Source organism: Nothobranchius furzeri, chromosome 14 (assembly GCF_043380555.1).
Source record: "Nothobranchius furzeri strain GRZ-AD chromosome 14, NfurGRZ-RIMD1, whole genome shotgun sequence".
NCBI classification, from domain to species: Eukaryota; Metazoa; Chordata; class Actinopteri; order Cyprinodontiformes; family Nothobranchiidae; genus Nothobranchius; species Nothobranchius furzeri.
The window spans coordinates 56,409,689-56,425,532 of NC_091754.1; the positions used below are offsets into that span (position 1 = coordinate 56,409,689).

At 40.0% G+C, this 15,844-nt stretch overlaps 1 protein-coding gene and 1 long non-coding RNA gene across 4 annotated transcripts in view; one reads left to right on the forward strand and one right to left on the reverse strand.

The window, feature by feature from the left end:
- The window catches only part of LOC139062671 (uncharacterized), a 29,746-nt gene extending 16,689 nt beyond the window's left edge, over positions 1-13,057 (reverse strand). Inside the window, exons 1-4 of one of the 3 annotated variants that reach the window (XR_011516249.1) lie at positions 12,975-13,057; positions 6,754-6,811; positions 4,226-4,324; positions 3,830-3,951 (exon numbers count right to left, since the gene is read on the reverse strand). This is a non-coding gene — a long non-coding RNA (uncharacterized lncRNA). Of the gene's footprint in view, positions 1-3,829; positions 3,952-4,225; positions 4,325-6,753; positions 6,812-11,957; positions 12,049-12,645; positions 12,732-12,974 lie in introns of those variants that run through there. The other 2 variants (XR_011516247.1, XR_011516248.1) reach the window with 2 other exon arrangements.
- LOC129163920 (myosin-9-like) lies at positions 9,173-15,510 on the forward strand. The gene is made up of 2 exons (XM_070544215.1): positions 9,173-13,057; positions 14,945-15,510. Exon 1 carries the CDS (start codon positions 9,513-9,515, stop codon positions 11,217-11,219), a length of 1,707 nt encoding a protein of 568 aa, XP_070400316.1. The 5' UTR covers positions 9,173-9,512; the 3' UTR covers positions 11,220-13,057; positions 14,945-15,510.
- The last annotated feature ends 334 nt before the right edge of the window (positions 15,511-15,844 follow it).

Consider the following 15,844-nt stretch of genomic DNA (forward strand, 5'->3'; position numbering starts at 1 on the left):
TGGAAATGGAAGGCAGATGTAATACCGGGAGCTGAAAAAAGCAAGACAGCATGGCTTCATCATCCTCATCATCATCATTTATAAAGCACCTTATTACACTTGTCATGTCCAAAGTCCTTTACATGATACAATGAAAAACAAATCTACTTTATGGGGAGCCTAAGTCACGCTATAAGATAACTGAGATGATGAATGAGATGACGGAAGTTTTAGTTATCGATCCTGAGGTCCAGAGAGAGAAACTTTTACCAAAATTACAATCACTGTCTTTAATCCTTCTCAACAACTGAAGATCCTGGGCGGGATTTCTGGCTCTGAGATGTCATTGAAGCATCACTAAAATAGGGTTTTATCATCTAAAGAACATCGCCAGAGCCCGCCACATCCTCTCTTGGGCCAACACGGAGACACTGATGCATGCTTTTATCACCAGTAGAATAGACTAATGCCCTGGGGACTCATTTATAAAATATTGCGTAGACTTCTTACTAAAACCGTACTTAAGCTCAGCAAAAAAAAAAGTACTTACACCAATTGGGTTTGTGACCTATAAATCATGGAGTATGCACAGCTGCATGCAATCTCCGCTTTATAAATCAGAGACTAACAAGAAAGGTTCTCAGCTGCTTTTTGGTCGCATCTCGCCCTCACCACGCCCACTTTCTACCATAAATGGTCAATGCAAAGTGCCTTGAGGAGCTCATGCCGGCTCATTGAAGCGCTCTCCCATTAACATGGCGACCGCAGATCAAGGAAGCGGTATTTCACACGCAGAAATTGAGGTACTTGTGGGTGAGGTGGAGAAATAAAAGGAAGTGCTTTTGTAAAACAAATAATAGAAAATCCACAGAGTAGCACAGTGTTGCTGAAGCCGTCAATGTTGTGAGTTCTTCAGAGATTTGAAGCGGATATTTAAAAAAAATGGTCCAGTCAGGATTCAATCCCCAGACTCCTGGGTGAGAGTCACGTGTGCTAACCAGTCAGCCAAAGGGAGATTCCCCTTGACCAAGTAGCCAGGGCGCATGATCAATCGGGTCACAGTGACAGGACACACACTGTCACAGACGCATGACATTCCGTCTCAATCTGATCTGGTGTGTGTGTGCATGTGTGTCCGTGTGGGGGGGTCTTGTTCTGTGTGAACACAAAGCAGTACAAGTGATAATGCTGCAGGATTTCATAATTGTATCCTTCTCAGCAGCAGCACTGCAGGTGCTCTCCATGTCCAACATGTACGTGAGCCAGGTCCTTAAAGTTGCGCACATTTTTCCGCTAAGTTTTCTTTTATGAATCCCAAAGTTTGCATGGAAAGTTGCTTACGCAGTTTTCCGATCCCCTTTTGTGCGTAAGCAAGCTTTATAAATTAGGCCCCTGCTTTCTGGTTTTTGTTGCAGAACTAAAGCATATCAAGATCATTTTTCCCATGTCAATAAATTTGATGATGAAAAATGAAAAGATGTGTGTAGGTTGGCAACATTCATGTCCCTTTAAGAAGTTGTACCACCTTGAGTCACGTAAAAATGTGACAGCTCCATCTAGTGGACAACTTTTGTTTCTGCACATACCTGTAGTCATCGTCCACTTATCGTTATCGAGGTTAAATCCTCAATATATCGTGATATTGATTTTAGGCCATATCGCCCAGCCCTAGTGTGATGTCATCGGTAGGTACAGCTCTCATGTCCTCATTTTTGAAAAAGAAAATATGGTCACCCTATTTTAGCTACGTTAGCTTGTAACGGTTTTCAGGTTTTGCTTTATTGACTAAATAGATGAATATGGACGTTGGGCGCCAGTCAGGTCTCCCTCCTGACACATGGGATAAAATAATAAAAAAAACAGTCGTACAAGTTGCAATGGTGAAATAAAATAAAATCTCCCGTTACACAAGGAAATATGTTACTAGACATACACCCTTACATTAAGTTGTCTGACCAAAAAAATGAAATGAATGGAGGTAATAGTCCAGAGGAAAATCAGGTTTGAGCAATTTCACAGATGCAGTTTATTTAGCTGAATTGTCCATAATGGAGGAGCGGTGCTTGCAGGTGAGTGCAGAATTTTACCCTTGTATTGGAAAAGTTGACAGGGGTCATTTAACAAATGAGAGTGATGAGAAGTTTGAAAAACACGTTCTCAGTTTTAGTAGATCGTTTGCTTGACGTAAGAATTTCTTCAATGGGCAATCCGATGACGTTAAGCAATCCCATCAGTTGTCAAGTTGCAGTGAATATGGTGCATCCAGAGGATGACATCATCAAATAGCGAACTTAGAACTTGGTTTTTGAGCGTTTCTTCCATCTTCCAGATCTGTCTCAATCCTTGAGGGATTAACGGCCTCTTTGATTAAAAAACTGCCTGTTTACTCAGTAAAAATCACTGTGCGCCTGTGTTCACGTCACTCTGTTCACAGGTGGAGAGAAAGTCCGTGGAGCTTGAAGGCACTTTCTATTTTTTCCTTGTTTAGGGTGCGGCAGCCAGCTGCGCACAGGTGCAGCAGATTTATAATCAAGAAAAAAAAGGTGAGAGGAGCGGTGGAGTGCTTAGCTCTATATTGTCATGACAATTTCAGATCGTTACAAGCTTACAGCTAACGCTTTATAACCCGTCTGTATTCTAGACAGCTTTAAAACTAGTTAGCTTCATGATTTTACAACTCAATCAAAGTATAGGTTTACGACAAAATTAGTAGAGGTTTAGATGTCTATTAAATTATGTTTACTTACTGAAAAGCCACCAGCCAAGTGTGACAGAATGCCCCAGTCAAGCTAGCACGGCTAGCTGCTTTGGCTTTTATTAGGTGGAGAGTTTACAGAGTTTCTTCTTCAATGCAAAACACTAAAATCTCGTGTTTTGCTTTGACAAAAGTATAACTAGGGTAGGAGGGATCGGGAGATCGACAGGCGGATTGGTTCGGCATCTGCAGTGATGCGGACGCTGAGCCGATCTGTCGTGGGGAAGAGGGAGCTGAGCCAGAAAGCCAGGCTCTCGATTTACCGGTCGATCTACGTCCCAATCCTCACCTATGGTCATGAGCTTTGGGTAATGACCGAAAGAACGAGATCGCGGATACAAGCGGCCGAAATGAGTTTCCTCCGTAGGGTGGCCGGGCTCAGCCTTAGAGATAGGGTGAGGAGCTCGGACATTCGGGAGGGACTCGGAGTAGAGCCGCTGCTCCTCCGGATCGAAAGGAGCCAGTTGAGGTGGTTTGGGCATCTGGTCTGGATGTCTCCTGGACGCCTCCCCGGGGAGGTGTTTCGGGCATGTCCTGCCGGCAGAAGGCCCCCGGGTCGACCCAGGACACGTTGGAGAGATTACATCTCCAATCTGGTCCGGGAACGCCTTGGGGTCCTGCCGGAGGAACTGGTGGAGGTGGCCGGGGAGAGGACAGTCTGGAGCTCCCTAGTTGGGATGCTGCCCCCGCGACCCGGACCCGGATAAGCGGAGGAAGACGAAGACGACGACGAAAAGTATAACTATCGTTCACTGAGACCCAACAGAGATCAGAAGGAAGATATGCGCGATAATTTGAGTGAAGGAATCAGTACTAGTTAAAAATGAGTTTGAAGTTAACTAAGTAAGCACCGATGTGTAGGAGGTGCGCTCGATTTGCAACTCGGAGCAGCGTTGGAGTTAACTGCCAGGGAGGAGTTTTATTTATGTAATCGTTCAAAACCTAGGTTTTACTTTTAATTAAAAATCACTTTATCGAGTAGCCCAACTAGACAGATTTGTATTTATAGACATTCACACCGAATATGTAACACAAGTTATCAAAAACTGCAAAGTGAGTTGAACACATTTTATTTGTAGATCTTGTAAAACGTACCTTAGAAACGGCCTCTTTGGCGGTTGAGCGGCCTTTCCAGCCCCCTCCACGGTCAGATGCAAGACTGATCCAGCACAGGAACGTCTCAGTATCAGCTGTATGGTTGTTCCAGACTGCTCCTGCTTAAAGGAGACAAAGCATCAGCTTATAACACCCAGAATCGGAGGTGAATAAGCTGAATCTGAACACATCCAAAACTGATGATTTCTCAGTTTAGACGTGGGATGTGTGCAGAAGACTGAAGATAACACGAATTACCCAGTTTAGGAAAAACATAAAAGTAATGGGAAAAGTGATGGACTGTGAATACTTCCTGCATGTATACTTGGAGGTGGCACAAAGGTGTCCTGCTGGAAAAGGGAAATACTCCAATTATCTGTATTATATTGTACTTACTGATCTACAAACAGCTGCTTTGCAAATCGTTGAAACTCTGGTTCCCGTTCACATCCTTCCAGTTCATCTGCTCTGTCCTCCAACACCCAGTGCTGAGATCTATAAAAACACAGATAAACACTAAGATCAGCATCTGATCGTCTTTTTCAGTGTGTGTGTGTGTGTGTGTGTGTGTGTGTGTGTGTGTGTGTGTCCGTGTGGGGGGTCTTGTTCTCTGTGAACACAAAGCAGTACAAGTGATAATGCTGCAGGATTTCATAATTGTATCCTTCTCAGCAGCAGCACTGCAGGTGCTCTCCATGTCCAACATGTACGTAAGCCAGGTCCTTAGCCAAATTAAAGTTGCGCACATTTTTCCGCTAAGTTTTCTTGTATAAATCCCAAAGTTTGCATGGAAAGTTGCTTACACAGTTTTCCGACCCCGTTTTGTGCGTAAGCAAGCTTGATAAATGAGGCCCTTCTGGTCCTCCCAAAAAAGCATCTGAGGTTTACAACTTTTACGAAATTCAGCAGCACGTGTCCTGACGAAGACCAAGAGGCGGGAGCATATTACACCAGTCTTAGAATCATTGCTTTGACTTCCCGTTTGTTTCAGGATCGATTTTAAGGTTCTTTAAATGGTTTTTAAATGTTTTAATGGTCGCTCAGACCTACTTTTACCGTATGAACCCTCACGGCTTCTACACTCCTCTGGCAGCCACCTCCTGGTTATCCTTAAAGTCAGGACACACGCTTTTTTCACTTTTCTATACTATAGTATTTTAATATTTGTTACATTTATATAAATTATTAATTTGGCTTAGTTTTTTAATGATTATTATTTTAGTAGATCATTTACTTTGATTACATTTTATCACTATTTTGGGGCAGTATGGTATGACTGTGCCAATGCTTTTAACTGGTGTGGGAGGGATAGCAACAGGGGTTATGCGGGGTCAGGCTAAAGCACTTTGAGTTGCACTTTTTGTAGGAAAATCGCTTTATAAAAAAAATTTGACTGATTGACGGAATGTAAGCTTAGATGTTCTGTGGCAAAACCTGATTAATGTCTTAGAAAATTCTGATGTCTGGGTTGTAAAATCAGTCTGACTGTACGGTTTAACAAACTATCAATTAATAACCATCCCACGCCAGTTGTGTAAAGTCTACGAACCCTTGTGGCGATCGTCCCCGTGTGATCCAGGGATCGGAGAAGTCGGTACGGACAGACTGCCGGTGGAGCTGGACTTCTGTGGGATTTGGAGCCCGTCGTTCTACCCCAAATATGAGCCGTCTGGTCTGAGTTACCTTCCAGGTGACAGCTGGAATCTGGCGGAACTCTTCTGCATCTGATGTAGTTAGCAAAGGTTTGACCTTGAGGTCAAAAAGGGAGGATGCTTTACTGACCCAGTCAGCTGAACCGGGCAGCTCGCTAGAACTGAAGCGTTCAGGAAATGAACTCTCTTTTATTAACTATTGTTTATCAATTTGGACAAATCAGAATTTGACAAGTTAAAGTGGGCGTTACCAAAGACCTCAGACACTTTCCCACTTAGAGAGGTTAAATTCCTTAACTTGAAGTAAAATGTCAAACATTTATGTGAAGTGAATATCTCAACCATTAATAATAATATGCGAATATACTGATAGATTAACATTATTAAAACACTTGAAATTTGCCCTCGAAGTAGCTGCCGGCTTCTGATCCACCTTCCTTTTGAAAACACAGCGGTGTACTCTGGGTAATTTTTGACCAAGGCTAGGCTACAAGACACCTCCCGTGTGTCCTTGCTCAGCTAGCTAAACAGCTAACAAACGGAGAACACACGCCTCAATAGAACATGAACACTGTAACACGCCTTGGCGGTTCCTAATGACGTATCTCCTAGGCATCCGGGGCGGGGCCAAGACGTCAAGGCAAGTTCCTTGGCATTGAGAAACACCCTATTACTTGCTAAAAGTGATGGCTGTGGACACACCGCAGGAATGATTTTTCCTAGTAATGAAACACCTGAAGAGGTTTGCAGCCTCCAACAGATAACAGTGGTAAACACTGCAGCTGTCATTAATATTCAGCAAACGACACATTTTTGCTGCATGCTCTCTAAAATATTGAATAAGTCTGCGTGGACTTCTGTACCGCCTGAGGAAAAAACTGTGTTTGTTTTTACTCAGGCCAAGATCCACATCTCTGAAGGATACAAGGACAAACAAAAAACATGTTGGCTTGGAGCTTTCTGCTCCGAAACAAGTGACTTAAGTTGTGGTCGGGGCGCCTCCTGGGAAACGTTCGCTCGAACATCCGGAGGGTTTGATTCAAACCAGAGAGTATTCACTGGGGGGTGTTGCGTTTTCATTGTTTGTAGCTATTTTCTACAATGTTTCAAGAGCTGAATACGTATTTTTAGACCCATCAATAAGTTCCTCAAAGCAGGGTGGCTCGGACTGAGGTGGATTGTTATCTAGGAGAATGAAGGACCTAGGGCGTAGAACTGAGACGCATTTGAAGGAGCATCATGAGAGTTATGGGAGGGGGGATCACGTCTTACCTTCCTGTAAGTCCGCTCAGCAGAGGAGGTGCTAGGCCCAGCAGAACAAGTTATCATCCTGAAAAAGAGACGATGAGATCAGATTCCGTGAACTCCCAGGTGAAAATCCTGCGGGCTAAAGCAAAGTACCTCACGCTCTGCCTGAGGTGTTTGCAACAAAATGATGCATCCAACAGAGGAATGATCGTTCCTGCAGCTGTTCCCCAGGAAATCAGAATTAAACATTAAGAAACAACATCTAATTGATTTATGCCATTTTGTTGGTTTCCTTGAGGCTGTAGAACTTTGTGGGAATAAAACTTCATTTTGAAAATATCAATAATTTAAGACTATTTTTAATTAACGTCTATTTCACTTATTTATTTCATTATAAAATTGCAAAGGGCACAATCAGAGAAAAAGAAACACATGAAAAAAAGAAACAAGATAATAACACTCACAACTTATTAGGGATGTAAGAAAATATCGATATGGCAATATATCGTGATATTTTACCAGCGAAATTATATCGATATTCAAAAGCCGTGTATCGGATTTTTGGAAGAATTCACATGCAAACATTTGTGTTTTTTCTTTTCTTTTGGTGCAATTCAAATGCCGACCGCTAGTTGGCAGCAGTGTGCAACTGGTTTTGTTTCCACCATTAAAATGTTAATCCCTCTGTTATGGTTCAGAAACCTCATGTTAAACATGTTACGTATCACTTTGGACTGTTTATTAAACAATAAATTCAGTTGAAAAAAATCACTAATATTGTCTGACTGAATGTATCGCAATATATCGTGATATCAATATATCGTCATATATCGTATCGTCTCCCCGTATCATGATACATATCATATCACCAGAATTTCACCGATACACATCCTTACAACTTCTATAGATGGGCTAATATTATTTATCAGCGTGGGAAACTGGAGATGTGGCGTGAGAGCGCGTGAAGACAGTCAAATATATGTTTCACGCAAATGTTTTAGCGAGTAAGATCAACAGAGAAAGGTTCAGAATTTGACAAGTTAAAGTGGGCGTTACCAAAGACCTCAGACACTTTCCCTCTTAGAGGTTAAATTCCTTAACTTGAAATAAAATGTCAAACATTTATGTGAAGTGAATATCTCAACCATTAATAATAATGTGGTAATATTAATATGTGAATATACTGATAGATTAACATGATTTAAACACTTTAGGTTTCGAAATATATTGTAAGTAACACAGAATATGATTGTAATAAATTATAAAGTTAGAAAATAGTTTTTTCAGCCAGAATAAGATCACTTTATTAAAAGGATTAGATAAAAGTCTGGTGTCCTCAGAGGCGTCTTGCGATAAGAATAATCCACAAGTTACGAGATCTTCATAATCGACTCCTCCTGTGTCCGGTTGACCCAAACTGGCTCGAAAGAAAGTTAACTTTGACCCATTTGATGAAATACAGACCTGGAGCCACGCTACAATGTAAAAGCATGGTGTGACATCAGCTAGAGGCAGGAGTGATCATACAGAACACAAATATGTGGGAGATAGTTCTCCAGGCCATGCACCTTCTCCTTGTTTATGTCATGGGGCAGGCCCCTAACTGATGCACCCTGCCCTTACAGCATCATCTCAGTAGCGTAGTCTCAGTCAGAGAGCTAGGATCTTCCAACCTGGTAAAGAGCAGGAAGGCTGAGAGGCCAGTTGTGACAGCAGGACAGGTTAAGCTCTAGTAGCTGGAACCATAAACAAAGTCAACAAAAAAACTAGAAAACTCTTGCAGAAGTTTTTTAACGGGACCTGCCTGCTGGCACAAGATGAAGGCCAAAATCATGATCCTGGGGTGACGTCAGGGTGATCGCCTCAAAGTCAGACTATAGAGGAGACGTTGGGTCGATCACTGCAATATCACGATTCTCACGACCACATTACATTTTGATGAAACGTGTGTGTGTGTGTGTGTGTGTGTGTGTGTGCACACGCATAATGAACACACCCATGATGAACGCACAATGAATTATTTGTATGTGTAATTTTGTGTAATTAACTAATGAAATTACTGATGAATTTACTAATTACCTGATCTGTTAAATAATACATTATTAAATTAATTAACCTCTGAATGCTGAATAATTAATAAATGAAATAATTAATTGTATAATTTATTATTAAACTAATTGATTACCAACTAATTTACCAAAATAACTACAAATTAATCATTCATTGTTATAACTAATTATTAGAAAAATTAATTACTTAATATTAATAATTATAACAGTTGATATTAATTATTTATTATTATTATTTGAGAAAATAATCAGTTAATTAATTATTGTTAACATTTTTTATTTTATATATTTATTTTATGTATTTACATATTTATTTATATATTTAATTAATTGTTTATTTATTGTTAATATTACTAATATGAGCCTAAATAATTAAATGAATGTTTGATTCATTTTTTGATTACAAATGCACATTTACATTGTTGTTAGCATTGTTTCCACCGTTACCATGGAGATGATAGAAGAGCTCATCTCCATGCACATGATAGAAGAGCTCATCTCCATGGAGATGATAGAAGGAGTGATGTCATAAAGGCACGGGTATAACCAAGAGTGAGTCAGCTTCAGCAGCAGCTATTTCATTTCAGTATAGCTACACACCCCAGCAGAGGCAGCTTAGCATACACGTCTGAAAAGGACTTTTATTCATCTTTATTTCAGTTTATCTTCTTAATTTGATTAGAAAAACTGAAGATTATAGAAAATCCAGGCAAGATGGCAACTTTCTTACTAAATCTTGGACAGGCGATTGGAAACTGGCTTTTTACCAGCAAAACTGCTGAGCCATCAGCACAGGAAAATGATATTGGGGAAAATGTTTGTTTAGAACAGAAACCAAAGGACCAGCATGGTACAGACGATCTCAAAGAAAAGGTCGAGCTTTCCCAGGTTTCTGGTCCAACAGACATGGAAAATGACACCAGCGTTCCCCCGACAAGCCAGCATTTAGACAGTTCTTTGCAGGAACCTAGCCAAAGAAGGGAGGCTCTTGGAAAAGCTAACATTAAAGACCTGGCTCTTATTAAAACTCTGAAAGCTGAGAAAGACAGTCTCTACGCCATGATGACTGAACAACAGTCGGCTTTCAGAGAGAAAGAGTCAAAGCTACAAAAAGCTCTAGAAGATATGAAGCTTTTAAATCAGGAGCTCCAAGAGAAACACGACGGTGTTCAAAAGAAGGCTGATTATTTACAGGAAGAGCTCGACAAAGAAATCCTTGCTCATAGTTATACACTGGCAGAAACTACAGACCTAATCACAGAACTGACAGCAGATCACCAAAAACAGGAGACACCGGAGCAGAGCAAGTCTTTTGAAAGCAGAGAGAGGCAATTACTCAATGCTCTGGACACTATTAAGGCTTCGTGTGAAGAAATCAGTGACATGTACAACTCTGAAGTGTCTAGCAACAAACAGAAGTCTGAACGTTTGGAAAAGGAGCTGCTAAATGAAATCCGGGCACACCAAGAGACTAGAAGTCAGTTGGTGACTCTCAACAATCAGTGGGAACTCTCTATTGTCCAGCGAAATATTTATATTAAAAAAATAGCTGAGTTAGAAGAAGAGCTTAGCGCCAAACATGAAGCAGATGTTTTTTCTAAACAGCAGGTTGAACGTCTTCAGGAGGAACTTGATAAAGAAATCCAGAATCATTCTGAAACCAGGGCATCGACTCAACAAGTAATCGAAAATCTGAGAGTTGAAAGAGACTTTCTCGGGAAAAACGCTTGTAGGAAGTCCTTTGAAGAGTCGAAGCAACCAGAAAAGCAGCAGAAGAAACCGCTCAGAGATACGAGAGCAAACCATCAGACTTATTTAGTGCTGACTCCCAGAATGGCAGCGATGTCTGATGCCCAGAATACTGTTTATAAACAGAGAATAGCTCAGCTAGAGAAAGAGATTCAGGTACAATATGAAACAGAAGTTCTTCCTGCTAAACAGCAGGCTGAACGTCTTCAGGAGGACCTCGCTAAAGAAATCCAGGCTCATTCTGAAACCAGGGCATTGACTCAACAAGTAGTTGAAAATCTGAGAGCTTTAAGAGACAATCTCAAGAAAAACGCTTGTAAGAAGTCCTTTGAAGAGCCGAAGGAACCAGAAAAGCAGCAGAAGAAACCGCCCAGAGATACGAGAGCAAACCATCAGACTTGTATAGCGCTGACTCCCAGAATGGCAGCGATGGCTGATGCCCAGAATACTTTTTATAAACAGAGAATAGCTCAGCTAGAGAAGGAGGTGAGAGAAAAACATGAAACTGACGTTCTTCCTGCTAAAAAGCAGGTTGACCACCTTCAGAAGAAACTCGATCATGAAACCCAGAATCATTCAGATGCCAAGGAGAAGAATAACGAAGTGATTAAGGAGCTGAAAGCAGACACAGATAAACTCCAGAAAAAGAAGCGTTATAAGTGGTTCTTTTAAACCTTACATCGTAGTTGTGCAATGTTTTATAGATGCACTTCACCCCCAACACGAGTCGTGCCCTGAACATGTCACACAAAAAACTAACTAGAGGTCTGCTCGCAGGACACAGGTTCTTCAAAGGAGGATTTGCTTTTAGCATCGTTGTTCTTTAAACTGAACTGAAGTTAAACTTTATCAAGATAAGGCAAACTTGGTCCAAACTTTTTAGAAAAATATTTGATTAGGCTTTGGTAATTGCTATTAGGGCCTAATGTTGCCAGTTAGGGTTAAAGACTTAGGCTGAGAAAGCGTTATAATTGTGTTCACTGATTTGGGTTTTAGCTACGTTAGCTTACAGCCTCCTTAGGGTTAGGGCGTGTTCACGTTTTCCCCCAGCAGGTAATGCTGAGTTAAGTAGCTTATGTGATTCATTACTGATATACTTAGATACTCCCAGTGTGTTCTGTGAGAAGTTCAGTCATAATTTTGCTTGAAAAACAAGCTTTATTAGTTATATTTGCTACAGTTAGCGTGTTGTTAATTAGTTACACCCCCACAAATTTAAAATGAACAAATTCGCCACTCAAAACCTGCTGTTTGGGTTTTAGCTACGTTAGCTTACAGCTAACGCTTTATAACACGTGTGTATTCTAGACAGCTTTAAAACTAGTTAGCTTCATGATTTTACAACTCAAAGTATAGGTTTACGACAAAATTAGTAGAGGTTTAGATGTCTAATAAATTATGTTTACTTACTGAAAAGCCACCAGACAAGTGTGACAGAATGCCCCAGTCAAGGTAGCACGGCTAGCTGCTTTGGCTTTTATTAGCTGGAGAGTTTACAGAGTTTCTTCTTCAGTGCAAAACACTAAAATCTCGTGTTTTGCTTTGACAAAAGTATGACTATCGTTCACTGAGACCCAACAGAGATCAGAAGGAAGATATGCGTGATAGTTAAAAATTAGTTTGAAGGTAACTGAGACTGATGTTTAGTGTTTGTATTTTAAAGTCATCTTCTAGTTTTTAGGCGCAATAACACACAAGGGTCCTTCAGGCGTGTTCACGTTTTCCCGGCAGCAGGTAATTATGTAATTCATTACTGATACTTAGATACTCTCAGTGTGTTCTGTGAGAAGTTCAGTCATAAATTTGCTAGAAAAACAAGCTTTATTAGTTATATTTGCTACAGTTAGCGTGTTGCTAATTAGTTACACCCCCAGAAATTTAAAACGAACAAATTTGCCACTCAAAGGCTGCTGTTTGGGTTTTAGCTACGTTAGCTTACAGCTAACGCTTCAGTTAGCTTACAGCTAACGCTTCATAACCCGTCTGTATTCTAAACAGGTTTAAAAACAGTTAGCTTAATTTTACAACTCAAAGTATAGGTTTGCCACAAAATTAGTAGAGGTTTACTTTAGATGTCTAATAAATTACGTTTACTTACTGAAAAGCCACCAGACAAGTGTGAGATAATTCCCCAGCCCAGTCAAGGTAGCACGGCTAGCTGCTTTGGCTTTTGTTCAAATTATATTAGCTGGAAGGGGTAAGTACATGTCAGCCGAGACATCGTACGTTGTTAATAACTCAGTTTTATGTTGAGTTAAGTAGCTTATGTGATTCATTACTGATACTTAGATACTCTCAGTGTGTTCTGTGAGAAGTTCAGTCATAATTTTGGTAGAAAAACAAGCTTTATTAGTAATATTTGCTCCAGTTAGCATGTTGCCAATGGAAGCTAACTGCTCGCTAAATGAGGTACTTAGATTTATTTACCGTCCTTTTCCCATCCTGAACAGACTCCTGTGTGAAGCTGTCAAGCACACATTGATGAGAGATTGTATCTTCTGTTGTACCAGGTAAACTCATAAATAAATGGTCAAAAGTGTGTTTTATTAGTAGCTTAGCTTATCGTATTCTAATCTATCTGGTTTGTAAAAAAAAAGTAAACTGTTCAACTGTTGACATGTTGTCAAAGAAATAAAGTGTAATAATAACAACCATTATATGATCACAGAGCAGAGTAATATGTAAGCTGGTGGAGACTCTTGTATGATTCTGTCAAACACACATTAATGGGAGATTGTGTGCTTTTATGGAGCTAGGATTGGGACAATATTCAATGTAACTTCTACCAAGTTTTGTAACTTGGAACATGTTTCATGACATGTAACTTTGGATTCATAACTTGTAACGTTGGATTCATAACTTGTAACTTTAGTTTCCTAACTTGTAATTCTAAATTTTTACTTGTATTTCTTGTTTTGTAACAGGGAATTTTCATTTTGTACATGTATTTTTTATTTTGTGAAATCAAACTTTTATTTTGTACATTTACTACTCATTTTGAAACATCAAACATTTATTCAGAAACATGAAACTTTCGGTTTTTACCTAGCAGACTTCCAAAATAAAAAAAATCTATGTACATGTTTGAAATCAAAACTCTCTAAACACACATTTCATTCTACAGGTACAAACCTTACCTAGACTGATCTTAGTGTTTATCTGTGCTTTTAGCACCCCCAATGTCTGTTTGTAGGACTGAAAGTAAAATTATTTCTTGAATGTGCATTCGTCTTTTTAACACCTTAATTTAGCAGATGAAATGTCTCCCCAACATTCTTTAGTGTCTACAGGAGTGGCTCTTCCATAGATTAAACAAATCAGCTGTGTTAATCTAAAACATGCAGGAAATTGGCTAAAAGCTGACTACAGTGCCAGGTATGTCAGCTCAAGTCACAACAGATCGGCCCCCCCAGTCTGAAGTGGCAAGTAGAATATTCTGGCTAGATTTGTATGGAACTAGGATTGGGACAATATTCAGCGTAACATGTACCAAGTTTTGTAACTTCGAACATGTTTCATCACATGTAACTTTGGATTCGTAACTTGTAACTTTGGATTCGTAACTTGTAACTTTAGTTTTCTAACTTGTAATTCTCAATTCGTACTTGTATTTCTTGTTTTGTAACAGGAACATTGTATTTTGTACATGTATTTTTTATTTTGTAAAATCAAACTTTTATTTTTTACATTTACTAATCATTTTGTAACATCAAACATTCATTCAGAAACATGAAACTTTCGTTTTGTAACTAGCAGACTTCCATATTGAAAAAATCAAGGTACAAGTTTGCAATGAAAACTCTCTAAACACACATTTCATTCTACAGGTTCAAACCTCAAATCCTACAGTGTTACGAATCTCTTTGTCTCGATTCTAGCGTCAGTGGGAGGAACTTGGGTGGAACCAATGAGAGCACGAGTCTTGGCTACCAATCACGTTTCTCGAATTCCTGTCCAATCATTGGGAGAGGAGGGCAGGGTTCTGTCAGAGCTGTAGAGACGACAGTCCGCATGTCCGAATCCACAGGAAGGATGCTTATGAGTACGGATTCTTGCCGGTCTAGCAAGGCCGGGTCCTTGAAGACCGCTAAAACCGGAAGTCAGAGGCTCTGAATTCGGACCTTAGAACTTATTTTGCATCAAATGGGGGTAAAACGTTTTAAAAAAACAGGCTTTTTAATAAAATAGCATTGAACTGTTTTCAATGTGCATTTGTTTATTCAACATAAGCCTAATAATGATTAGATCTGTCTTAAAAATGTAAATTCTCTGTAGTTTTTATTTAATTATTCCCTGCTGCTTTTCTTTAAACTGAACAGAACCAGTGTACTGCAGGTTATGTTTGTTTTACATTTTTCTATAAAAAAACAAACAAACTCTTATTTAATCTATTACAGGTCAGCATGCACTGTGCTGCACATCTGCCTCTGTGCTGGTGAAGTTGTGGGTCTGGAGGATGAGCGTGAGGAAGATGTGTGTGGAGGAGGTCAGTGGTGCTCTGTCCTGGAGTAGGTGCCAGCAGACCACAAGTGTCAACAGGCAAGTCATTCACAGAGATGTAGCAGCCGTCGTCTGAGCCAGCCCAACAGTCCCTGTAGATGGACGATGGAGTGGACAGTGAGAGGAAGCGTCCCAAAGCTCTCTCTGCAGACCGTCCTGTATGATGTTCCTCTGACCAGAAACGTCCAGCCATGGGTCTGCACCAGCCCTCCATCCACGTCTGGATCCTCCTGCAGCAGATCCAGCTGCACTGTTAAAGACTTCCTGCTCACTCAGTTTAAATAAATGATCCAGGAAGAGTCACTCAGGTTAATCCTGCTTTAACCGTACATAACTGGTCCATACTGGTTTTGATCTGTAAATAAGTGTAACCTATTGTAAATAATCTTGTCTCCTTATCATCTTTTCATTTTCTGTTCATGTTCAAAAACATCTGTAATAATAAAACTGGTGATAAAATCAATGACCAGAAAGAGTTATCAGTTAGTACCATACCATACCATACCATCTTTATTTATAAAGCACATTTAAAAACGGCATGGCAGCCGACCAAAGTGCTGTAGAGAATAAAAAGTAAAAACACAATATAAAGCAATACAGAGTCAACAATAAAATGCACAACAAGGCAGATAATTACAGTCAATAAAAAGACACATAATAAAATAATAAAAGTCAGGGATTTAAAAATGCCTGGTCGTAAAAGTGAGCCTTCAGCAGCGATTTGAACCGGAGGAGGGATGGTGCCAGCCTCACCGAAAGAGGAAGTGCATTCCATAGTATTTGTTTTAATAAATGTG